A 25,850-nucleotide genomic window follows, 5' to 3' on the forward strand; every position below is an offset into this window, starting at 1 on the left:
TAAAATATAAATTTACAGTGATCCCCCGCTATATCGCAGTTCAGCTATCGCACCCCCGCTACATCGCGGATTTATTAATACTATTATTATCACTAGGGGGCTCCGCCTCCTGCTTGCCCTGCCCTGCTTTGCTCGCCCACCCCCAGGTTTGGTTTACCGGATAAACAATTTAAAGAGATTGTTATTTTCATGGGAATTGTTACATATGCGTTATTTTCATTTTTACTTTAAAACTTTTGTAAAAAAAAACAAAAACAATATTTGTCCTTTATTTCCTGCCCCGGGCGTGGTTAAATCTCTTTCTCGCTGCACTTATAACGCTGCTCGCGTTGTGAAGAGGGGGTCTGAACGTACGTTAAAGAGATGAGATCGGTTCAGCTGGTGTCTTGCTGCTGCTGTTAGCCAGTTGTGTGTTGTGCTTGTCGCGCTTTGCGTCAATCACTTAAAAGCCTGTACAGCGGCCGTCCTTTTGCCAGTTTGCGTCTCTGCCGCTTGCTTTGTGAAGAGGGGGTAGGAGCTGAACGCACGCTAAGCAGAAGTGGACAGATCAGCTACTGGCTTTGTGCTGCTTCTACCAAGATGCCTGTTCTGCTTGTCGCTTTGTGCGTTCTGTGGGGGGTGAGGGCTGAACGCATGCTAAGGAGAAGTGCTCGGATCATCTGCTGGGTTTCTGCAGCTGCTGTTGGCAAGCTGCGTGTTCTGCTTCTCGCCAAAAGCATTCCAACAACTGCTAGGTTAGATGTCAATGAACTTGTTTTAAATTGTAAGTAGGGCGTGTAGTCAAAGTGTCTGTTCGTGATGATCAGGTTTTGTTCTCTTTGCTCAAACCAACCTCCACCCCCAAAGCTCCACGGATGCATGCTACGCTCCTGCCACTTTGTGTTATGAAAGGGGGGAGCTGAATACACGCTAAGGACTTTGTGCTGCTTCTGCCAAGATGCTTGTTGTGCGCGTCAATCATTTAAAAGTGTGTACAGCAGCTGTCCTTCTGTCTCACTGCCTTGTCTTGCATGACATTAAACTGTTTTATAATAAAGAGATGTTACTCATATCCTTAGCCTGACATCTACATATTATATTAAAACACACTTTGTAAACACATACTAAGTTTATATGTGTTTAAAGCATGTGGGAGGGGTATTTTAAGGCTTAAACTATAAAAAAAAAATGTTTATTTATATGGTCTTTCTATATCGCAGATTTTCACTTATCGCTGATGGGTCTGGAGCATAACTTCCACGACAGGCGGGGGATCACTGTATATGCCTTTATCTTTTAAAAACAGTTGTGTCTTTAATTGTGGAACACTTTTTACTGGCAAAATATAAGCAGGTCATCTTCATCGCTTGGTGAATATGATTATTATTCCAAAATGGCACCTGCAGTGCTCTTTTCATTAGCTGCTGAGAAGGCTTTCAAGAGGCTGACCTGGCATTGCCTGTGGAAAGTTTTGTAGGTCATGGGTTTTGCCGATCCTTTTTATTAACATGATTAAGTCTTCTTACTCCACTCCCAATTCATCAGTTCTTTTCCAATTCAAACTTACCTTGCCCCTTTCCAGTCTTCAGGAGTGGGAGACGGGGCTCCCCCAATCTCTCCTGTGTCCATTTATTCACTTGAGCCCCCTGCTGCTCTGTTGTGTGGTTCACAGCTGTGTAATCATTAGTAATTCATCCCACTAAGTCTCCCTCTATTGTTCTGTTTTTTGGGAATGTCTCAGATAATTTACTGTTTATCTTAAAATTGTTTTATACATATGAGGAACTCTCTGGATGTAAAATGGACTCCTTTCTACCCCTGTTGTAAAAACCCTTTAAATATCTTGGCATCACTATAACATCTACTTCAAATGTTCGCCCTGTTCTGGGAGAGGTTAAACAATGTCTTGTTTCATGGACTAATCTTACTCTTTTGTTCCCGTCTGTCCATTATGAAGATGGATATATTACTGCGTTTACTTCTGCCGCTTTGCTTTTAGAACGAAGTTTGGTCACATCTGTCATCCCTCCTATGGAATGCTAATCGCGGGAGGATTAAATTTCATTACTCACCTTGCTCAGGTTTGACGGAGGCGTTTCCTTTCCCAACTTTGTGGTTTACATGTCAGCCTTCATGTTGCGTTCCTTATCTCATTGTTTTTTCCTTCCTTTTCACCCTCTTCATTGTGGATTTGGTGGAATGGGGACTTTATTCCCTTTCCTTATGTTGCACTTTTTTTATCCCATTATTACCCTTTTTCTGTGGTTTTTTTTAATTTTTTTAATTTTTTTATTATATAAAGTATTTACAAAAAAATCAGTCTGCTAAATGGCAAGTTTTATTTATATATATATATATATATATATATATATATATATATATATATATATATATATATATATATATGTGTGTGTGTGTGTCAAATAATGCAAAGAGTACGGGACACATGTTTTTCCCTAATTTGGGCTCATCAGGCATACACATTCATCTGCACCCCTCTCGGGGATTGAACCTTGGACGTCAGCATCAGAAGCAAAGCCTCTTTACACTGCGACACGGCGGGTGGTTCGTTTATTTGACAGTCTGGATTACATTCATAGCATCCATTGTCTGAGTCCCGTACTCTTTGCATTATATTATAGTAAAACTTTGTAACATTCTATGATCTGCTTCTCACAACTGAGAGGGCACCCGTGGTGGATGTTTGCCGGCTGGCAGACCAACCACATGTGTTACCTGGTAGGTAACCACCCATACAATCAGATCGGGACTCAGACAAAGTATATATAATATACACAAAATACACACACACACACATACAGTGCATCCGGAAAGTATTCACAGCACATCACTTTCTCCACATTTTGTTATGTTACAGCCTTATTCCAAAATGGATTAAATTCATTTTTTTCCTCAGAGTTCTACACACAACACGCCATAATGACAATGTCAAAAAAGTTTACTTGAGGTTTTTGCAAATTTATTAAAAATAAAAAAAATTGAGAGAGCACATGTAAATAAGTATTCACAGCCTTTGCCATGAAGCTCAAAATTGAGCTCAGGTGCATCCTGTTTCCCCTGATCATCCTTGAGATGTTTCTGCAGCTTAATTGGAGTCCGCCTGTGGTAAATTCAGTTGACTGGACATGATTTGGAAAGGCACACACCTGTCTATATAAGGTCCCACAGTTGACAGTTCATGTCAGAGCACAAACCAAGCATGAAGTCAAAGGAATTGTCTGTAGACCTCCGAGACAGGATTGTCTCGAGGCATAAATCTGGGGAAGGTTACAGAAAAATTTCTGCTGCTTTGAAGGTCCCAATGAGCACAGTGGCCTCCATTATCCGTAAGTAGAAGAAGTTTGAAACCACCAGGACTCTTCCTAGAGCTGGCCGGCCATCTAAACTGAGCGATCGGGGGAGAAGGGCCTTAGTCAGGGAGGTGACCAAGAACCCGATGGTCACTTTGTCAGAGCTCCAGAGGTCCTCTGTGGCGAGAGGAGAACCTTCCAGAAGGACAACCATCTCTGCACCAATCCACCAATCAGGCCTGTATGGTAGAGTGGCCAGATGAAAGCCACTCCTTAGTAAAAGGCACATGGCAGCCCACCTGGAGTTTGCCAAAAGGCACCTGAAGGACTCTCAGACCATGAGAAAGAAAATTCTCTGGTCTGATGAGACAAAGATTGAAGTCTTTGGTGTGAATACCAGGCGTCACGTTTGGAGGAAACCAGGCACCGCTCATCACCAGGCCAATACCATCCCTACAGTGAAGCATGGTGGTGGCAGCATCAGCTGTGGTGATGTTTTTCAGCGGCAGGGACTGGGAGACTAGTCAGGATAAAGGGAAAGATGACTGCAGCAATGTACAGAGACCTCCTGGATGAAAACCTGCTCCAGAGCGCTCTTGACCTCAGACTGGGGCGACGGTTCATCTTTCAGCAGGACAACGACTCTAAGCACACAGCGAAGATATCAAAGGAGTGGCTTCAGGACAACTCTCTGAATGTCCTTGAATGGCCCAGCCAGAGCCCAGACTTGAATCCGATTGAACATCTCTGGAGAGAACTTAAAATGGCTGTGCACCGACGCTTCCCGTCCAACCTGATTGAGCTTGAGAGGTGTTGCAAAGAGGAATGGGCAAAACTGGCCAAGGATAGGTGTGCCAAGCTTGTGGCCTCATAGTCAAAAAGACTTGAGGCTATAATTGCTGCCAAAGGTGCATCGACAAAGTATTGAGCAAAGGCTGTGAATACTTATGTACATGGGATTTCTCAGTTTTTTTATTTTTAATAAATTTGCAAAAATCTCAAGTAAACTTTTTTCACGTTGTCATTATGGGGTGTTGTGTGTAAAATTCGGAGGAAAGTAATGAATTTAATCCATTTTGGAATAAGGCTGTAACATAACAAAAGGTGGAAAAAAGTGATGCGCTGTGAATACTTTCCGGATGCACTGTACTAGCTGTGTAAGCCCGGGCTCCAAGAAACTATTGAAATCATCAGAAAAAAAAATTGTAATGCAGAGTCGGTGGTTTTATTTTGCGGATGTGCTCACCCCACTTGTCAATCGGCGGCTAAGCGAGTTTCTCTGTCCTCCTGAGGTTTTGTTCTGCAGATGTGCTCGCCTCGCTTGTGTATTAGCAGCTAAGTGAGTTTGTCTTTCATCTGTGGTTTCACTTTGGTGACAGTCGCTTTCTTTGAGCTTCAAGCTAATTCTAGAAAAAAACCTGAAGACCCCAAGGCTGGCGTGTGAGTGAGGAGGGCTCCACCCCCCTCCCTTCGACCCATTATATGTCTCTCGGATTTGCGCAAATAAATTGGTACCGCAAGTTAACTATGATACATAGCACAATGAGAGAAGTCGTGAAATCAACCAGAATGTTCAAACAAATTATAGAAAAAAACAAGATCAAAATCCATTAATCGGTTCCCTCGTAAAAAGTGGACAGACATATAGACAGACATCAGATTTAAAGTGTGACATGCGAGTCCCTGTCTTGCACCTCAAAACATGAGGCTGAGTCTCAGTTTTTTAGCAAAACCAACTTTATTCAGCTTGAAACAGGAACAGCACGGTTATTTATTGTAGCGGGATCTACCGCTCTCCTATACACAGACACAGCAATCAGGCAGAGTTGTGGCCAGGTCAGTGGACAAGATATACTGTTCCCTGCCTTTATAATGTCCTTTGCATTACCCATCGGTGACAGGCATGTTTAGTGCAGTTTTGATTGGCTTATAGTTGTTTTTGTACTGCTGCAAACCTGTGGTTCCCTCGGCAATGGATAAGCAGTCCTTCACAGACGCGGCAGGTGTGCTTTGGCGTTCCATCCACTTGGGGGGGGGGTCGGGTTCTAAAAGAGGTCAGAAACCTCATACTTTCTGTATGAGGTTGCTCCTCTGACACTTGTTAGACCTTCACTTCACTGCTAAGTTTGTTTTACATTTGATAACATGTTATGAAGAGTGATGAGTTATCAATATGCTTTAGTGTGACTTCTCTAGATGTCTGACTTGACATCGGCCTTTGCTGGTAGTGTGCTATAATAAAATGAAATATTTTTAGAGCTCTGTGATGCAGTTTTGATGGAATAAAATTCTTTTCTTTCAACAACAAGGAAGAAACTACTGTCATTAACTGTAACATCAAGATGGATGTGAAAGAGGAGAGCTGTGAGGCTGACATAAATACCGTGGAGGTAATGACTGCAAATATCAAGAAAGAGGACTGTGAAGGGAGATCCTCCCACCATAACCAGGAGAGTCTCTGCCTTAAGGGTGAGAACTGTGAAGTGGAAACTGCAGGCATTAAATAAGAGGCAGAGGAGACGACTGTCAGCTTTGAGATGAACCAACATAAAAGTCTGAAGTGTGATGACCCCGAGGTGAAGTCTGTATCATTGCAGGCTGACGTAAAGAGGACTGAGGAAATATCATCTGTTACGATGCAGGATGATCAGCCATCCCCTACACATCCGTCTGGAGAGAGTAAGTTCAAGATAAAAATACTTTTTAGGGTCAGCAGTATGTGCCTGAAAAGACAGCCTCATACTCTTCATGTGAAACGTGAAAATGTGGTGATGTTTAATACTTCATGTTGAAAGGCGGGGGTGGGCAGTTTGTGTTGATTTTCTTTCTTTTAGTAAATTACTGAATTAGCTAGTGTAATAAGAATCCATCCATCCATCCATCCATTTTCCAACCCGTTGAATCCGAACACAGGGTCACGGGGGGTCTGCTGGAGCCAATCCCAGCCAACACAGGGCACAAGGCAGGGAACCAATCCTGGGCAGGGTGCCAACCCACCGCAGGTAATAAGAATCATTTTGTATAATTTAAGAGCTCAATTGTTGTTATAAAAAAAAAAAATAACATCACTAACTCTGGGACCCTGTGATTCAACAGTGAAAGGATTCAAGCTGCTGCTTATTAGAGTTTCCAGAATGTATTTATAGTACTGGAGAATGTTTTGGAATGGCTAGGGTAGGATCTCCCCTTCTCAGGAACCCCCAAATAGCCTCTTTTTTTCCCCCCACTGCTCGTCAACCATGTTTTAGCACTTTTTGGCACTCACTCAGTGCTTTACGATGGGAGAACCAATCCTGTATTTCCTCATGGCGCTAGATGCTTCGTGGGAGACGCGTGTTGTTGCTCTGTGGCACTATAACCTTCATGGGAGTATCTCGACACTCTCAGACTGCGCTGAATGGTGGAATCCATGTTAAATCTGAGCATACGTTATTCACATCTGCTCAGCAGTTAAAAAAGAATAAAAAAAATGTATGGGGTCATCAGATGTTCGACTCGGCCTGTTAATCCCCCTCATAGTTTTTTCTGCAGGATTGCTGTCAGATGGAGTGTTTAGTTTTCTCTTCGTTGCCAGCTGGCTGTACGTCTGTTACCAATGTGAGGGACATTTCTGTGGTCTGCTTGTTAACTGTTGCTGTTAATTTTGCTTTCCTACAGGTGTAACTTAAACGTTTTCTTTGAATGGTGCTATGCATTTCTGCATAAAGGCTCCTTAGTTTACTAATTTATTGGTAATGCATTATGCAGTAGTTGTAAATGTGTGTAAGCTTTGGGACCCTGTACTCCAATGAGGAGGATCATGTAAAAATAAACTGGTTGTGGGTTCAGCTTCATGGTGGTGGTGTTGTCTTTAATTAGATGGGCTCAGTTTTCTTTAGACCCTTATTCATCATTCTTTCAGGAGCTATTGTGTTCAAGGGGATATTCATTTTGTGAGTGTGGGAGAGTGAGGAGATCCTTAACCCTGTCATTGTACAAAAGTCACATCTCGTGTGGAAAGGCCACATCCAACATTTTGTGCCATACAATATAATACAATTTATTTTTGTATAGCCCAAAATCCCACAAGAAGTGCCGCAATGGGCTTTGACAGGCCCTGCCTCTTGACAGCCCCCCCAGCCTTGACTCTCTAAGAAGACAAGGAAAAACTCCCCAAAAAAAAAGCTAGTAGGGGAAAAAATGGAAAAAACCTTGGGAAAGGCAGTTCAAAGAGAGATCCCTTTGCAGGTAGGTTGGGCGTGCAGAGGGTGTCAAAGAGAAGGGGGACAATACAACACAACACAACACAATACAACACACAGAACAGAACACAAGTAATCCTCCATACAATATAATAGTGCAATAGAAATGTTACAAGTACAGAGCAGAATTCAACAGTAGATGATACCACACAGTAGGATTTGGATTTGTTGAGTAGTTGAGTATAGCTGCCCCTTTCAACAGTCACACCCAAACTCTACAATTTCTGAAACAGAAGTATAAGTTTAGCTGTGGAGGATCAGAAGAGAGGTTAGCTATGTTTTTTTTTTAGTTTTAAGACATTTTTTAGTTTTTATTTAGTTTTTGATTTTATTTTGTGGTTTTTATTCAGGTTTAGTTTTTTGGCCATTTACATCTTGCCTGAAGAAGGGGCCTGAGTTGCCTTGAAAGCTTGCATATTGTAATCTTTCTAGTTAGCCAATAAAAGGTGTCATTTTGCTTGGCTTTTCTCTACATTCATAATGGCTAACATGGTACAACACCCTAGTACTACTTGGCCATTTTCTAAATTTAGGTTTTATTAAGTTAGTTTTTCAACGATTAACTTTTAGTTTTTGACACATTTCAACAACAACAACAACAACATTTATTTATATAGCACATTTTCATACAAAAAGTAGCTCAAAGTGCTTTACATAATGAAGAAAAGAAGAATAAAAGACAAATAAGAAATTAAAATAAGACAACCTTAGTTAACATAAAAAGGAGTAAGGTCCGATGGCCAGGGTGGACAGAAAAAACAAAAAAAAACTCCAGAAGGCTGGAGAAAAAAATAAAATCTGTAGGGGTTCCAGGCCACGAGACCGCCCAGTCCCCTTTGGGCATTCTACCTAACATAAATGAAATAGTCCTCTTTGTAGTTAGGGTTCTCACGGAGTCACTTTATGCTGATGGTTATACAGACTTCTGGCTTTTAATCCATCCATCATTGTTGGAACATCATGGTGCTTTGGGTAGATGGTGGTGGCACAAGCCACCACCAATAGGACACCGGAAAAGGAAACAGAAGAGAGAGTAGGGGTTAGTACAAATTTTGAATGAAAGTTTAGTATTACTCGCCAAAAATGTCCTCGCAAGACAAAGTTTTGCAAGTGCAAGAACAAAGTTTTCTTTACAGTTGTCAAATTGTACAGCATGCAAGTTGTACCTGCCTCCTTAATCCATACAATTTGACTGTCTGATAATGTGACAATTCAAGACTTCCAGTATAACCAAAAAAAGATGCGAGAATTAAATAACAAGTGTGCTCTGATGTCATTTGTTACTTTAAACTGCAGCTCGTTTAGGGAAGTGGTTATTTAATTTCAACAATGTTTTCTTTTTTTATTTTTTGAGATTCCCCTTGTGAGCGGTAAGATGGCCATATACATACAGTAAATTATTTATTTTTGATATTTCCTGAGGCTGACTGTATGTCGTCTGTCCATTTCTAAGCTTTTAAAGTGGTTTTTTTTTTCCCCAGAGAATTCTTACTTTATTTTTTGAAATACCGTTGAAGTTACTACTTGATCTGTGTCATTAACAATAGCAGACATGGAAATGATTTTTTCATTTATATACTGCATTTCTACAAGCATACCATTCTAAATATATTAATATTATTGTGGTCTGATCATTTGCTATTGATGGATCATTTCACATAGAGAAGTTCATCACCATAGTGTGATAGCATGTGCTCTAAAACACAGCACCGCCCATGTTCAAATAACGGTACTAATAACCGGATTAAAATTTAACAACATTTATTTCTATAGCACATTTTCATACAAATGATGTACACTATATGAAGAAAAGTATTGGGACGCCTGACCATTAAACAAACAGGGACTTTAATGACAGTGCATTCAAAGTCCCCCCCCCCCCCCCCCCCCCCCTTTGCAGTTATAACAGTTTTCATTCGCCTTGGAAGGCTTTCCACAATATTTTGGAGCATTTCTGTGGAAATGTGTGCCCATTCATTCTGTAGAGCATTTGTGAGGTCAGGCACTAATGTTGGAGGGGAAGGCCTGGCTCGCAATCCCCACTCCAGTTCATCCCAAAGGTGTTCAATGGGGTTGAGGGCAGAGTTCTGTGTGAGCCAGTCATGTTCTTCCACACTGAACTCATCCAACCAGGTCTTTATGGAGCTTGCTTTATGCACTGTGGCACAGTCGTGCTGGAATAGAAAGGGGCCTTCCCCAAACTGTTTCCACAAAGTCTGGAAGCATAGTGTTGTCCCAAATGTCTTGGTATGCTGATGCATTAAGATTGCCCTTCACTGGACTGAAGAGGCCTACCCTAAACCCTGAAAACAGCCCATTATCCCGCCACCAAACTTCACAATGCAGTCAGGCAGGTAAAGTTCTCCTGGTATCTGCCAAACCCAGACTCCCCCCATCTGACTGCCAAACAGAGAAGCATGATTTGACAATAAAGGGTGTCATTTTGCTTAACTTCTCACTATATCCATAATGGCTAACACTGTACAACACCCTAGTACTATTTTGTTAGTATAAAATCTGTGGAGGGGGTTATAAAGTGAGTTTTAAAGAATTCACCCTAAATGTATGGAAGCTTGTGGCTTCAACTGTATGTGACTGTCACCCCATATTAAAGTATAGAACTACAAGCTAGCTCAGTAGTTCTTGCACAACTGACTTATTTCTGTAGAGCGAAGTTAACCACAAGTTCTCTTTTCAGCCTAGCAGAACCTATCAGCAGGAAAGTTACTTAACCACAATCGTTTCAAGAAGCGAGCTTTCGAAAACTATATGTTCATACTTTATTACTTACATATTTTGAAGCTGTGCTTGTTTCTGACATAACTAGGGGGCTCCGCCCCCTGCTCGCTTCGCTCGCCAACCCCTGGTGTTGGGAATGACAAAGAGCGTGATGTATGAATGAGATATAGAATAGTGTGACGGTGTAGATGATGCAAATAGAAAGCAAACACTAAAGTGTGTGGCACAGTGTAAAGGTTTATTTGAAAATTTCTTTGTACACGCTGTGTAAGTGTAAAAGGTAATTCCAGGTCAGAACTTGTAAGGTCATTTAAGATGGTTATTGTTGTGATCAGAGTCAAGTTTGTCAGAGCTTAGAAAGAGTTGTGTCTCTCCAGGAAGTAATGGAATGACTTGGGTATTTATGTTTTCCACATTAATATTTTTTGGACATAATATAGTGCGTTGTGTTAAAAGGGGCATTTGGTCTAATGAGATTGCTGTTCCAAATGTCTCTGTAACTAAGTCGTCGCAGATAAAGGCTTGAGGAATTGTAATAATATGTGGCTGAAGTCCATCTGTATTGGTGAGTGTACCATCTCTCAGTTGTAATAAGCAATTGTTATGATCTGGTTCTGGACATCGTATCTTTTTTACTAACTGTATCTTTTGAAAGCAATGCCAATTGTCTGCGTATTTTAAGGTGCACTGAACAATAGCTGAGTGCATGGCATCTGGAAGAATAGCTAAGCACTGTGTAAAATCTCCTCCTCATAAAAGTACCTTTCCTCCAAATCAAATATTATTATTCATAAACGTTTGTAGAAGTTTATGAATGGTGTTGAGTAAGTGACTTCATGCCATTGTACATTCATCAATAAACAACATTTTTTCAAGACGGATGTCACGTGCAGTGCCACCGTTAATGTTCATAGTGGATACCGATTTGTAGGATCTAATGTAGTTGATAAAGATTTCACTTTCAGGTACATCGTCAGTTATAAGCTTCTGTAGATATTCAGTATATGAATGTAAAGAAGGCAGTCTAATTTGACCCTTTTGACAACAACGTGTAAATGTATAACTTGTATTGCCAGTTGTTTCTTCAGGGAAGTGAACTGAATGACAATGATTGCAAATGACATTCATTAATCCGAATGAATTTTCCTGGTGTATGTTTTCCTTGTGCCGTTTGAGAGGCGCGTTGTTGCATGTGTAGTATTTGGGACGTGTTGTTTTGGAGCTGTAATCGATGTGCCTGTGCTGTGTGAGAAGCCTGTTGTAGCCTTCGCTGCCATTAACGTATGTCTGAGACGGGAGGTGTTTCTTTTGAATCCGTGCCTGTTGCGATGCAGCACTTTGATTGATAGATTGCGTCATGTGGATCTAGGATGTAGATTTGTGCATATTTGCGTTGTTGATTTGTTTCAGGGTGCACTGTTCCAATGCGATGCAGTATCTGTGCACATATGCGAACGCAGTATGGGCCATTGCCTTTTGGTGGCCTGATATTTACTCCGGTATATGCAAAAGCAAATGAACTATTGTAGGATCTAATGCAGTTCATAAAGTTTTTACTTTTAGGTACATCGTTAGTTAGAAGCTTTAGTTGAGCTTTGCGTTTTTGGAGTCGAGACATTTTTTCTTTTAGAAATATGGATAAGTAATAAGGAGTATTGCACTCACTGTTAATATGGAGACTTTTCTGCGGTTGAACGGTTAATAGTGCCTTATTGTAATGAGATCCACCTATGCTGCATAGCCGTCTATGTTGTTGTTTCTTTCGTGTTCGTGTGTTTGTTCCTGTTATCATTTCCTTTTCGTTTTGTACCCGTGACCGTGTATTCATGACTTGTTTCTTTCTCAGCATGCGAAATATGGATAACTAATAAGGAGGGTCGCAGTCACTGTTAATATGTTTCCTTTTCTGCAGTTGAACGGTTAATAGTGCTTTATTGTAAGGAGATCCACCAATGCTGACACCTATGCTGTCTAGTGTGAAGGTGCTGACGTTCACTTTAGAATATGTGGCTTTGGGTGTCACTTCTTATGGATGTGGGTGGGGGGGGATTGTTGAGGATTGTTGTCACGCGAGCGTCTTCTTTCTTTTTGTGTTCCTGTGTCTTGTTGAATCCCCCTCTTTGTGTGTGTCCCGTCCGTTGCTTGTAGGGTCTGTGGGGTGGTTTTGTGTTCTTTTTTTTGTGTTCCATGGGCTTGTTGAATCCCCCTCTTGGTGTGTGTCCCGTCCGGTGCCTGTAGGGGGGGGGGGGTGCCTTGCTGTTGTGCGCGAGCCTCTTTTTTTTTTTTTTTGGGTCTAGTTTCGTGTGCAATGTGTTTCGTGCTTTGCTTGCGTTTGAATACTTTTTTTATGTGCCTTTTCCTTTTTTCGGTGCTCTTTGCGCCTCATTTCTCCATTTTTCCTGTGCTCACTCCTTTTTTCTGTGGTCTTGTCCGCCTCTCGCGGCCCCTCATCCGCCTCTCTCGCCCTCTTTTGTCCGCCTTTCTCGGCTCCTCAGCCGACTCTCACGGACTCTTTTTGCGCCTGCGCAGTACGTCTTTTTGCAGCTACGGCCCATTGCCGGATGTGCCTGCGTCCATCATCTGGTTTAGCATTCTCGGTTAGTAATATGGATACAGGGTGGTCCAGATCTAATTATGCAAGTATTGCATTGCATTGCATTAAAAGTTGCACCCTATATATATTAAAGCTAAATAATATGCAACTAATTTTCACTAAACCAAAACCTTAAAACATACCTTTCAGTAAATATCTAATGCATTCTTTCTAACAATATTAATAATTGCTACAGTCAACTTATCTATCAAGACACTATATAAAAGCGGTCGGGATTGTTCTTCCGTCCCGTGAGTGCAAAGCGTAGCGGTATTCCGCTTATCACAGACTTACTGTTTGCGGCTTGCGGTACGAAGCGACGCGATGTGAGCAGAGTTCTGGTGCTCCCATCATTCTCTTGCTTTTGTGCGCGATGCGCTGGAAAAATAGACAAAATTATGTCTCTACTGTATTTTAACCGATGAAGTTTGGACAACATCATCTGTATGTGTGTATTTATAAAGTAACACGGTCTAACATTATGAATCCTGTTTGATCCAGTTTAGACCGCATACATTTACTTACATATGGAGACGGTGGCACTGACCAGAAAGCAGGAGACAGAGCTGGAGGTAGCAGAGTTAAAGATGCTAAGATTTGCATTGGGTGTGAAGAGGATGTACAGGATTAGAAATGAGGACATTAGAGGGTCAGCTCAAGTTGGACAGTTTGAAGACAAAGTCAGAGAGGCGAGATTGCGTTGGTTTGGACATGTGCAGAGTAGAGATACTGAGTATATTGGGAGAAGGATGTTAAGGATTGAGCTGACAGGGAAGAGGAAAAGAGGAAGGCCTAAGAGAAGGTTTATGGATGTGGTGAGAGAGGACATGCAGGTGATGGATGTAACAGAACAAGATGAAGAGGACAGAAAGATATGGAAGAAGATGATCCGCTGTGGCAACCACTAACAGGGGCAGCTGAAAGAAGTTTTTTTTTTTTTTTTTTTTTTTTTTTCAACTTTGTCAAACGTGGTACAATCCTGTATTTGAATGGTAAAGCCCAATCCAATAATAAATACTGATTAAATTTAATGGCTGGAGTAGGCAGTTGATTTATTTGACAAATCCTGCATGGTTCAAATTTTCAAGCCATTTAACTGGTGGCGTGTTTTTAGTGCCTTTTCCTTAATGTTTGGGGGTTTAAATAAAATAAAAAAAATTTGCTAATGGGACATCTGACAGCCTATTATGGCTAATGAAATCCACTGCAAAGGTCATTGGAAAGTGTGAGGTTTCTAGAACGGAGTGTGAATATTAAAAGGAAAACTGGCTAATAGTTGAAAATGACCATTGAAATTGTCATACTATGCTGATTGATGGCGAGGAGTTGGTGCTCACTCCTCGCTGTAAGGAAGTTAAAGATGAGATTTATTTCATTGTAGAATCAACTGTCGGCAGCGGGTGGTAGTGCTGCGGCGCATGCGTATGGGTGCCTTTCTTATCCCTCCCACCTTCGCCGTCACTCCCTCTAGTTCTTCATATCTTAAATCATTCTTGAGGCAGATTGAACACTTAAGTGAAAAATTAAGAAAAACATACTAAGTAATTCCAACATAAAAACTGACTTAATCAGTATTAACATGAAAAGATCCCGATGAAAGAAGAGACGAATCGGGCAGCTATGGTGAAGAAAACAAGCTGCTCACAAATCAGCAAGCGTATCAACCTCTGATCAAACAGATCCTAAACGTACAGAGAAAGAGTAGGAGAACTATAAGTCAAGTGTATTCACTGCACGGTATCATGCAGTCCGCCGTTACTGGTTTACTTAATATTTACATTTGTATTGCTACATTTTACTAGATGATGATGCCAGAGAAGGGGTTTAGTAATCTCGCGGGAACTGACACACCTGTGTTGAGGTCGGGGCTCAGCATAAAAGCGGGTGATTGGTGATTCACCAGATCAGTGTTCTTGTCTAATCTAACATTACGGCCGAAAGTTTTTTTTGTTTAGTCCTCCTGCTCCCTTCCTGTTTACTACTGTTGTGCCATTTGTAGAATTATGAAATATGTATGTACACCTCAATATATTATGTAATTTTGGTGGTCCCTACATCGCTATCTTCTCATCTAATCTTCTGAATTTCCTTTCCTGGTGAGGGTTGAGGTTGTGGCAGACCAAGCAGGTCAATCAAGACTTACCTGTCCCCAGCAGCAGATTCCAGCTCTTTCTGAGGGATTGCCAGGTGTTCCCCAGCCAGCCAAGAGATAGAATACCTTCAGCATGTCCTGGGTCTGCTGCAGGGTTTCTGCCCATTGAGCACTCTAGGGATAGAAGCAGCCCAGGTGGAGCATTCTTACAACGTGCACAAAATGACCCAGAAGAGCAGCGATTCTATTCTGTGGTTTCCCAGAGTCACTGAGTTTCTCACCTTATTATGTAGAGAAAAGCCAAGCAAAATGACCCCTTTTATTGGCTAACTAAAAAGATTACAATATGCAAGCTTTTGAGGCAACTCAGGCCCCTTCAGGCAAGATGTAATTTTAGGTATGTACCTAAATGTATGATTACATCTTGCCTGAAGAAGGGGCCTGAGTTGCCTCGAAAGCTTGCATATTGTAATCTTTTTAGTTAGCCAATAAAAGGGGTCATTTTGCTTGGGTTTTCTCTACATTCATAATGGCTAACACGGTACAACACCCTAGTACTCACCTTATTATGGAATGTCATTTCAGTCACCCTGCGAATAAACCATGTTTTGGCCACTTGTATTCACAATCTCATTCTTTTGGTCATTACCTACAGTCCGTGAGCATGAGGGAGGACAGAGATGTAGATCAACTGGTAAGCTTAAAGTTTTATTTTTCCCCTGATTCGGAAAGTGCAACCAGGACCTTAGACTTGGAAATGCTGATTCTGATCCTTGCAGCTTCACAATCAGTAGCAAAGCACTCGCGTACATGCTGAAGGTTACTGTCAGATTGGGCAAAGAAAACAACAGAATCTGCATAAAGCAATAGTGCTACCCCTAGCCTCCCCAATTGGACATCCTTACATCCTCAGCTGCTCCTTGATATCCTGTTTGTGAAAACCTTGAACAGGAATGGTGACAAGACACAGCCATGATGAAATCTGACACCCACGGTAAACAAATTCTGATTAATGTCAAGTATTTGGGCACACCTCTCGCTGTATTCTTTGGGAACGAATAGCATACAAGAGCGCCCCAGTTAACCAATATTCCTGCAACTCCACCCACAACACATGTTAAGGGACACAATCATATGCTGCTTCCATATCTACAAGATGCATGAGCCCTCCAACAACTGTGCCAGGTAGAAGGGCTGGTTTACTGTTGCACAGCTAGGACGAAACCCACATTGTTCCTTCTGTATTTTTTTTAGCTGAACCATCAGATGGAGTCTTCCCTCCAGCACACTTAAGTATTTGGGAGGGTGAAGCATGTGATCGCTCCAGAGTTGGAAGACACTTACTGGTCGCCTTTCACCAAACCAGTCTGCTATTGCAAGTGTGCTTTGTCTGCCTTTTGTGAGACATTGAACAGATAAGTTAGCCATAGTATCCTAACAATGTCATTTTCAGCGCTTTCATCATCTGGATTGAGAAAACACAACTAATAATCTTATGAGTTTATATACAGTGGGGCAAAAAAGTATTTAGTCAGCCACCAATTGTGCAATTTCTCCCACTTAAAAAGATGAGAGAGGCCTGTAATTTTCATCATAGGTATACCTCAAGTATGAGAGACAAAATGAGAAATAAAAATCCAGAAAATCACATTGTCTGATTTTTGAAGAATTTATTTGCAAATTATGGTGGAAAAAAAGCATTTGGTCAATAACAAAAGTTCATCTCAATACTTTGTTATATACCCTTTGTTGGCAATGACAGAGGTCAAACGTTTTTTGTATGTCTTCACAAGGTTTTCACACACTGTCGTTGGTATTTTGGCCCATTCCTCCATGCAGATCTCCTCTAGAGCAGTGATGTTTTGGGGCTGTCGCTGGGCAACACGGACTTTCAACCCCTTCAAAGATTTTCTATGGGGTTGAGATCTGGAGACTGGCTAGGCCACTCCAGGACCTTGAAATGCTTCTTACGAAGCCACTCCTTCGTTACCCGGGCGGTGTGTTTGGGATCATTGTTATGCTGAAAGACCCAGCCACGTTTCATCTTCAATGCCCTTGCTGATGGAAGAAGGTTTTCACTCAAAATCTGACGATACATGGCCCCATTCATTCTTTCCTTTACACGGATCAGTCGTCCTGGTCCCTTTGCAGAAAAACAGCCCCAAAGCATGATGTTTCCACCCCCATGCTTTACAGTAAGTATGGTGTTCTTTGGATGCAACTCAGCATTCTTTCTCCTCCAAACACGACGAGTAGAGTTTTTACCAAAGAGTTCTATTTTTTTCTCATCTGACCATATGACATTCTCACAATCCTTTTCTGGATCATCCAAATGCTCTCTAGCAAACTTCAGACGGGCCTGCACATGTACTGACTTAAGCAGGGGGACACGTCTGGCACTGCAGGATTTGAGTCCCTGGCGGCGTAGTGTGTTACTGATGGTAGCCTTTGTTACTTTGGTCCCAGCTCTCTGCAGGTCATTCACTAGGTCCCCCCCGTGTGGTTCTGGGATTTTTGCTCACCGTTCTTGTGATCATTTTGACCCCACGGGGTGAGATCTTGCATGGAGCCCCAGATCGAGGGAGATTATCAGTGGTCTTGTATGTTTTCCATTTTCTAATAACTGCTCCCACAGTTGATTTCTTCACACCAAGCTGCTAACCTATTGCAGATTCAGTCTTCCCAGCCTGGTGCAGGTCTACAATTTTGTTTCTGGTGTCCTTTGACAGCTCTTTGGTCTTGGCCATAGTGGAGTTTGGAGTGGGACTGTTTGAGGTTGTGGACAGGTGTCTTTTATATTGATAACAAGTTCAAACAGGTGCCATTAATACAGGTAACGAGTGGAGGACAGAGGAGCCTCTTACAGAAGAAGTTACAGGTCTGTGAGAGCCAGAAATCTTGCTTGTCTGTAGGTGATCAAATACTTATTTTCCACCATAATTTGCAAATAAATTCTTCAAAAATCAGACAACGTGATTTTCTGGATTTTTTTTCTCATTTTGTCTCTCATAGTTGAGGTATACCTATGATTAAAATTACAGGCCTCTCTCATCTTTTTAAGTGGGAGAACCTGCACAATTGGTGGCTGACTAAATACTTTTTTGCCCCAGTGTATGGGGAAAAAAATCTAGATATCACAAACACATTCTTTTACTTGCTCTCTTTCAACTTGTATTTGGCTTTTGATGATCGGTTTCTTGACTTCTCTCCAGTATTTAGACTTTATTACCTACCCATAACCTAGTCTCTGCTTTGCCATGCATTTTGTCAAATGCCTTCGTATAAGAAGAATCTAAAACAAGCTTCCAATAAGACTTTTATCGCTAGTTCCATTCACTAAGACCGTGGTATTTGATTCATTAAAGTCGGCTCATCTTCTGCTGTGTCCTAAAATAAGACTTCTGTCTGTTTTCAGTCACATTTGGTTGTGACATCACCTCTTTCGATCTCATTGAGATCACAACATGTGTGTACATTGTAATAAACTGATGGGAGCTCCAACAGATTGGAGATGAAACGAGAGACAGGCAGAAAATATGAAACCTGAAGCAATGCAGTGGCTTCAGACAGTTGGAGAGGAAACATTACATGTTATCTTGGTTACCATAAAGAGGGTCAATGAAAGCTGCAAAAATGTTCCATTTTATTTTCACAACCTATATATACAGATTTGTGAAGTGCTTGGTTAGAAAGACAATGTCATGGTTGTAATTAATTGGAGTCTGAACCATTTTAACGCAAAGTATGAGGCCTTGAAAAAGCTTCCAGGACAAACCAGGCCATGCCTCTCTTGCCTGCCTGAAAACGGCCTCAACTCAGTGGGCTTAATTCCAGCTCCATTGGCCAGCTTTGGCCCATGCAGGTCTGAAAGGGTTAAAGCCTCAAAAATAAACTTGTATGTGTTGAAGTATCAAAATGGCTTGCAAAGGTAAGGAAACCGTAAAACCATGTGGTTTGCGAAGACAAATCCACAAAGTAATGCTTATAAATAAAAAATAATAATTTGAGTGAAACAAAAATGTTTCAAGAGTAAAACGCAAGTCATCTTCAGTTGAACGGTGAGCCCCGTCTTAGTGAGGACATGTGGCTTCACCTGAAAAGAATTAGGGAAAGGGACCTTATTTTAGGGGTGTTATAGACCACCCAATGCAGACAGTAATTTCAACATAGATCCTTTTAGTAATATTAAAAAGGCAAGTTAACAGGGGGATATTACTGTCATGGGGGACTTGAACTATCCAAATATTAACTGGAATAACCTTGTAAATGAAGGAGCACAAGAGTGGAATTTTTAGAAGTAATCAGTGACTGTTTTCTAACACAGCATGTTAAGCACCAGCATGGGGTGAAGCCTGTCTGGATTTAGTATTTTGTAATAATCAGGATAGAATTAAGGGTGGAGAGGTGATTGGACAACTAGGGTCAAGTGACCATAATGTAATACAATTCTCAGTGTTTTGGAAGGATGCAGATACAATGACTAAACAAGTCAAGTTTAACTTTGGTGGGACAAATTTTGAGCAAATGCAGCAAAGTCTAAGGAGGATAGACTGGGATAAGCTGTTAAGTGTCAAGACAATTGAGGAGCAGTGGAACAGGATTAAAAATATTTTATATACAGTATAATGCAGGGCAGGTACATACCTAAAATTGAAATCAATAGGAAATTTAAAAACTCAGCAGTGGGTTAATAAAGAGTTAAAAAAAAAAAAAAAAAGAAGCTGCAAAGGAAAAAAAAAAAACAGCTTTATAAGGCATATAAGAGTAATAACTCCAAAGTGAATCGTAGAGTGTATGAGAACATGAGGGCAACCATTAAGAAGGATATCATGAAGGCTAAAAGACAGTTGGAGAGGAATATAGCAGATAAGGCCAAAGGCGACCCTAAGAGATTCTTTCAGTATTTTAGCAGTACAAGAACAGTCAATGAAGAGGTCAAGTGCATCAGGAATATCCATCCATTTTCCAACCCGCTGAATCTGAACACAGGGTCACGGGGGTCTGCTGGAGCCAATCCCAGCCAACACAGGGCGCAAGGTAGGAACCAATCCCGGGCAGGGTGCCAACCCACCGCAGGACACACACAAACACACCCACACACCAAGCACACACACGGGACAATTTAGAATCACCAATCCACCTAACCTGCATGTCTTTGGACTGTGGGAGGAAACCAGAGCGCCCAGAGGAAACCCACGCAGACACGGGGAGAACATGCAAACTCCACTCGGAGGACCCGGGAAGCGAACCCAGGTCTCCCAACTGCGAGGCAGCAGCGCTAACCACTGTGCCACCGTGCCGCCGTGCATCAGAAATAGTAAAGGGGAATTAAAAGATACAGACAATTTAATAGCAGACACTCTAAACTTGCATTTTTCTGAGGTCTTCACAAGTGAGCAAGTGGATAACCTCGCAGCGGTAACAGGGACTACTAAGGAGGTACTGAGGGATTTGGAAATTGTAGAGAGAGAAGTGCTGCTCAGATTAAATAAGCTGAAATCAAACAAACCTCTGGGACCAGATATTTACCCTCCGATATAAGTACAGATATAAATCCATGACACATTTTTAGGAAGTCACTGCCCACTGGAGAGATTCCAAAAGACTGGATAATGGCAAATATTATTGCATTATGTATGGGCAGATTCTAGCAACTATAGGCCAGTGAGCTTAACTTGTATCACAGGAAAATAAATGGAAAGAATTATTAAGGATAAGATTGAGCAACACCTGGGAAGCACAGGAGTTTTACTGAATTGTGTATGTGGGTTCAGAAGAGGGAGGTCGTGTTTTACTAACATGATGGAATTCTATGAGGAAGCAACAAATGGATATGATTAAAGTGGAGCTTATGATATTGTTTATGTGGACTTTCAGAAAGCATTCATCTCACTCTAGCCAGAAGAATTAACATTGTTAAGATGAATATCCTTCCTAAACTTCTCTTTTTATTTCAAAACATTCCAATATATATCAATAAATCGTTTTTTAAACAGTTAGATTCAATAATAACCTCATTCATTTGGAACTCAAAACACCCACGTATCCGAAGAGCGACCCTACAAAGACCTCAGGCAGAAGGTGGCATGGCTTTACCTAATTTTCAGTTTTATTACTGGGCAGCAAACATACAAGCCATAAAAACCTGGACACAAATAAATGAACATACACAGGCTTGGTCCGCAATAGAAGTAAAATCCTGTAGTACTTCTTTATACTCCCTGCTCTGCTCTCCAATAAATGAAAGTTATCACAAATATACTAATAACCCAATTGTGCTTTACTCACTCAGAATATGGAACCAAATTAGGAAGCATTTTAAGATGGAAAATCTTTTATCAGTGGCACCTCTGCAAGGGAACCACCTCTTTCAACCTTCGCAAGTATATCCAGTTTTTAATACCTGGAAAAGTTTTGGGATTAAAATGCTCAGAGATCTTTATATAGACAACATATTTACATCTTTTGAACAATTACGTTCAAAATTCAACCTCCCAGCTACACATTTCTTTTACTATCTTTAAATTAGAAATTTTGTTAAACAGAAATTGCCCGATTTCCCCCACCTTGCTCCCTCCACAATGCTGGAAAAAATACTGCTCAATTTCGAGGAATTAAACACCATTTCCGCAATATATAAAATCTTATTAGATTCCCTACCTTTCAAAGATCCAAGAGGACATTGGGAAGAAGATCTCTTAATCAATATATCAGAAAAGGAGTGGAAGGTAGCAAAGCAGAGAATTCACTCGAGTTCTATATGCGCAAAGCATAGAATAATTCATCTAAAAATTATATATCGAGCTCATCTGTCTCGCTTAAAACTGTCCAAAATGTTTCCAGGGCAGGATCCAACCTGCGAGCGCTGCAACCAAGCTCCTGCCTCACTGGTTCACATGTTCTGGGCCTGCACCAAACTAACATAATTTTGGACAAAAATTTTTAAGTGCCTTTCAGACAGCCTTGGTATCACAATCCCTCCTAACCCACTAACAGCTGTGTTCGGTGTTCTTCCAGATGAACTTGAATTGGAGAAGGACAAGCAAACGGTGATTGCATTCACTACACTCTTGGCACGCAGACTTATTTTGTTAAATTGGAAGAATCCTAATTCTCCTCTTATAAGTCAGTGGGAAACCGATGTTTCATATTATTTGAAATTGGAAAAAATCAAATTTTCAGTTAGAGGATCTGTACAAAATTTTTTCAAAACATGGCAGGATTTAATCAATATTATTTTAGAATAAGAGAAATAACTATTATCACATTTAACTCCCTTCTTCATCTCTTATTTACATAGATATTTACTTCTCCCTTTCTTTTGTTTAATGTTGCCTTATTAAAAAGCCTTAAGCAATTTTCCTTTAGCTAAGCTCTCCTTCTCAGGGGTGGGGTTTGATTTGTCTTCAAATTTGTTGGGTTATAAATTGATCTCTTTGTATGGAATGATTACAATGAAAATTAATAAAATAAAAATATTAAAAAAAATGAAAAAAAAAAAAAAAAAGCATTTGATAAGGTGCCATATGAGAGGTTGGGCATCAAACTAAAAGAAGTGGGAGTTCAGGGTGATGTTTGTAGACAGGTGCAGAATTGGCTCAGAAACAGGAAGCAGAGGGTGATGGTGTGAGGAACCTCATCAGATTTGTCCGATGTTAAGAGTGGTTACCAGCAGAGGTCAGTGCTAGGGCTGCTGATATTTTTAACATATATATAAATTATTTGGATAGGAATATAGGTAACAAGTTGGTTAAGTTTGCAGATGATACCAATATAGGTGGATTCACAGGTGATCTAGCATCCATTAAATCATTACAGAAGGACTTGGACATCATACAGGCTTGGAGCAGATTTGTGGCAGTTGAAATCTAATGTCAGTAAATGTAAAGTATTACACATAGGAAATAAAAATGGTGGGTTTGAATACACAATGGGAGGTCTGAAAATCGAGAGTACACCTTATGAGAAGGATTTAGGAGTCGTAGTGGACTCTAAGCTATCGACTTCCCGACAGTGTTCAGAAGCCATTAAGAAAGCTAACAGAATGTCAGGTTATATAGCGCCTTGATGTGTGGAGTACAAGTCACAGGAGGTTCTGCTCAAGCTTTATAACACACTGGTGAGGCCTCATCTGGAGTACTGGGTGCAGTTTGGGTCAACATAAAGGACATAGCAGCTCTAGAAAAGGTCCAGAGAAGAGCAACTCGGCTGATTCAGGGGCTACAGAGGATGAATTATGAGGAAAGATTAAAAGAGCTGAGCCTTTACAGTTTAATCAAAAGAAGATTAAGAGGAAACATGACTGAAGTGTTTAAAATTATGAGGGGAATTAGTCCAGTAGATCAGGACTGTTATTTTAAAATAAGTTCATCAAGAGCACGGGCACACAGTTGGAAACTTGTGAAGGGTAAATTTCACACAAATATTAGGAAGTATTTTCGTTACACAAAGAACAATAGACACTTGGAATAAGCCACCATGGAACATGATAGACAGTAAGACGTTAATGACTTTCAAATATACTGTAGACTTGAAGTTTTTATAGAAGAATTACGACGATAGGACTGGTGAGCTTTGTTGGTCTGAATATCCAGTTCTCATCTAGATTGTTCTAGTGTTCTTAAAGTTTAGATAAAAACAACTAAGACTGAAAAGCTGCATTATTTCAAGAAGGGCACTTCAGAGCCTTAATTCATTTGCTAGAAATAGTAATGCTGTTGTCTATGAAGGTGCAGAGGACGCAACAAAGCCTAACACAGAGTTGAGGAAGATGGCTTCACACCATACCACAAAATAAAGGACCATGTAGCCAAAAGAAAAAAAAAATCGAGTGCATTCAATCGTAAAATAGAAAAATCCTCGACTTTATCCTGGAACAACAACACTCAACTCTACACAACATTGAACATGAGTCTTGGTAGTGAGCTGTTTAACTGTGCCAATATAAATTAGAACTCTAAACACTGAAGAAGCTAGCTATTTACTTGCTATTGTGGTTGTCTGTCTCGCATCCTGCCTTCTGTACTGATATATATATTCAATCATCATATTTCTATAATTCCTGTGTTTGTTAGAAAACTCTACTCTTCTGTTCCTTAAAATGAGTGAGCTTCATTTACCTTGGTAGAAGTCTAACAGCCAGAAAACCCTCCTAACTATGAAAGGTAAGGAAAATAAAGTGAGAGACTTACCAAATTAATTTTAGTTATTGTCATTGCCAAAGGCAGAACTGATAATGAACCAATTAACATCAATCAGTCAAATTGTCTCACACTTCTTTGCGGCAAAGTTAAACACCACTTTTCTTCTCCTTCTTCCCGACATCAGATTTTTAACACAATCATGTGGCTCTTTCTGTATAAACCTATAACCGATAAAACAATTCTATAACAATTCTGTATGCTTAACCCAAAGATTGAATACTGCTGACCTACTGCTGTGGGCAAAGGTTATGCTTTTCCAACCTGTTCCACCCTCACTACACTTCCAAATTTGTTTTACACATGATAATTTTATGTGAAGTTAAATTACTGTCGGGTTGCTCTTAAGTGTAAACCTTATCTGAGAGGGTGTTGCAAAGTGAAATAAAATGTCTTTGGATCTGCATGCTGCAGTTTTACTGGAATTAAATGCTGTTGTTTTCACAGAAAGACAAAGGAAGCTGCCCTGTACTGTAACATCTGCATAGATGTCAAAAAGGAGCCGTGTGAGGCTGACACAAATATTATGGAGATAATAACTGTAAGTATTAAGGAAGAGGACTGTGAGTGGGAGTGTGTCTTCCCTAAACAGGAGAACCTGGACATTAAGGATGAGTATTTTGAACTGGGATCAGTAGGAATTAAAGAAGAGACTGAAGAGAAATGGGTCAGAGGTGAAACGTGCAACCATACCATTGTGGAGAATGTCAAGGCGGATGGCCTTCTTTATGGGTGTCAAGATGGAGTGGTGACTGGCTTAGTCTCGTCTCAAAGCAGACCCTGTTCATCATCCCGATCTTCTGTGAACCTGAAGTCTAAATCATTACAGTCAAGCAGAAAAAGGTGTAAAAAAAATTCAACTTTTAGGACTCTGGAAGATCAACCACTACCTACAAAGACAACTAGAAAAAGTAAGTGGGGGGAAAAATAAATAAATATACAGTATATATGTAAGCTTTAGGTTTGGGGCTATAGGCCTGTACAGGTGTGTGTGTTTTTTTTTCTTTTGTGAGAAAATCAGTAAAATTGTGTTTAATGTAGTTTTGAGAGTTCATCAATGTTGTAAGGTTTAGCAATTTGCTGTTCTTTCACTACATTTGTAAATTTGAAAAATTCAAAAGACAGAAGGTATTATCAGAACAATGTACTGTAGATGATAACTGGCCATTCAGCCCATCAAACCTTGCCAGTCCTATCCACTTAATCCTTCTAAACTAACATCAAGTTGAGTTTTGAAAGTCCCTAAAGTCCTCCTGTCTATCACATTACTTGGTCACTTATCCCAAGTGTCTATGGTTCTCTGTGTAAAGAAAAATACGTAATGTTTGTGTGAAACAGGTTTCCAACTGTGTCCCCGTGTTCTTGATGAACTCATTTTAAAATAACATTCTCGATCCACGGGACTAATACACTTCATAATTTTAAACACTTCAGTCAGGTCTCCTCTTAATTTTCTTTTGCTTAAACTGTAAAGGCTCAGCTCTTTTAATCTTTCCTCATAATTCATCCCCTGTAGCCCTGGAATCAGCCTAGTCGCTCTTCTCTGGACCTTTTCTAGCGCTGCTATGTCCCTTTTGTAGCCTGGAGCCCTAAAACTGCACCCAGGACTCCACATGAGGCCTCACCAGGGTGTTATAAAGGTCGAGCAGAACCTCCTGTGACTTGTACTCCACACATCAAGGCGCTATATAACCT

The 25,850-nt window shown here is 40.7% G+C and overlaps 1 protein-coding gene across 1 annotated transcript in view; it reads left to right on the forward strand.

The window, feature by feature from the left end:
- The first annotated feature begins 5,244 nt into the window (after positions 1-5,244).
- LOC127527664 (zinc finger protein 484-like) overlaps positions 5,245-25,850 on the forward strand; it is a 28,090-nt gene continuing 7,484 nt past the window's right edge. Inside the window, exons 1-2 of the mRNA XM_051927148.1 lie at positions 5,245-5,969; positions 24,603-25,066. Coding sequence (XP_051783108.1) covers positions 24,682-25,066 — 385 coding nt within the window. The 5' untranslated portion in view covers positions 5,245-5,969; positions 24,603-24,681. The remainder of the gene's footprint in view (positions 5,970-24,602; positions 25,067-25,850) is intronic.

Source organism: Erpetoichthys calabaricus, chromosome 1 (assembly GCF_900747795.2).
Source record: "Erpetoichthys calabaricus chromosome 1, fErpCal1.3, whole genome shotgun sequence".
Lineage (NCBI taxonomy): Eukaryota > Metazoa > Chordata > Cladistia > Polypteriformes > Polypteridae > Erpetoichthys > Erpetoichthys calabaricus.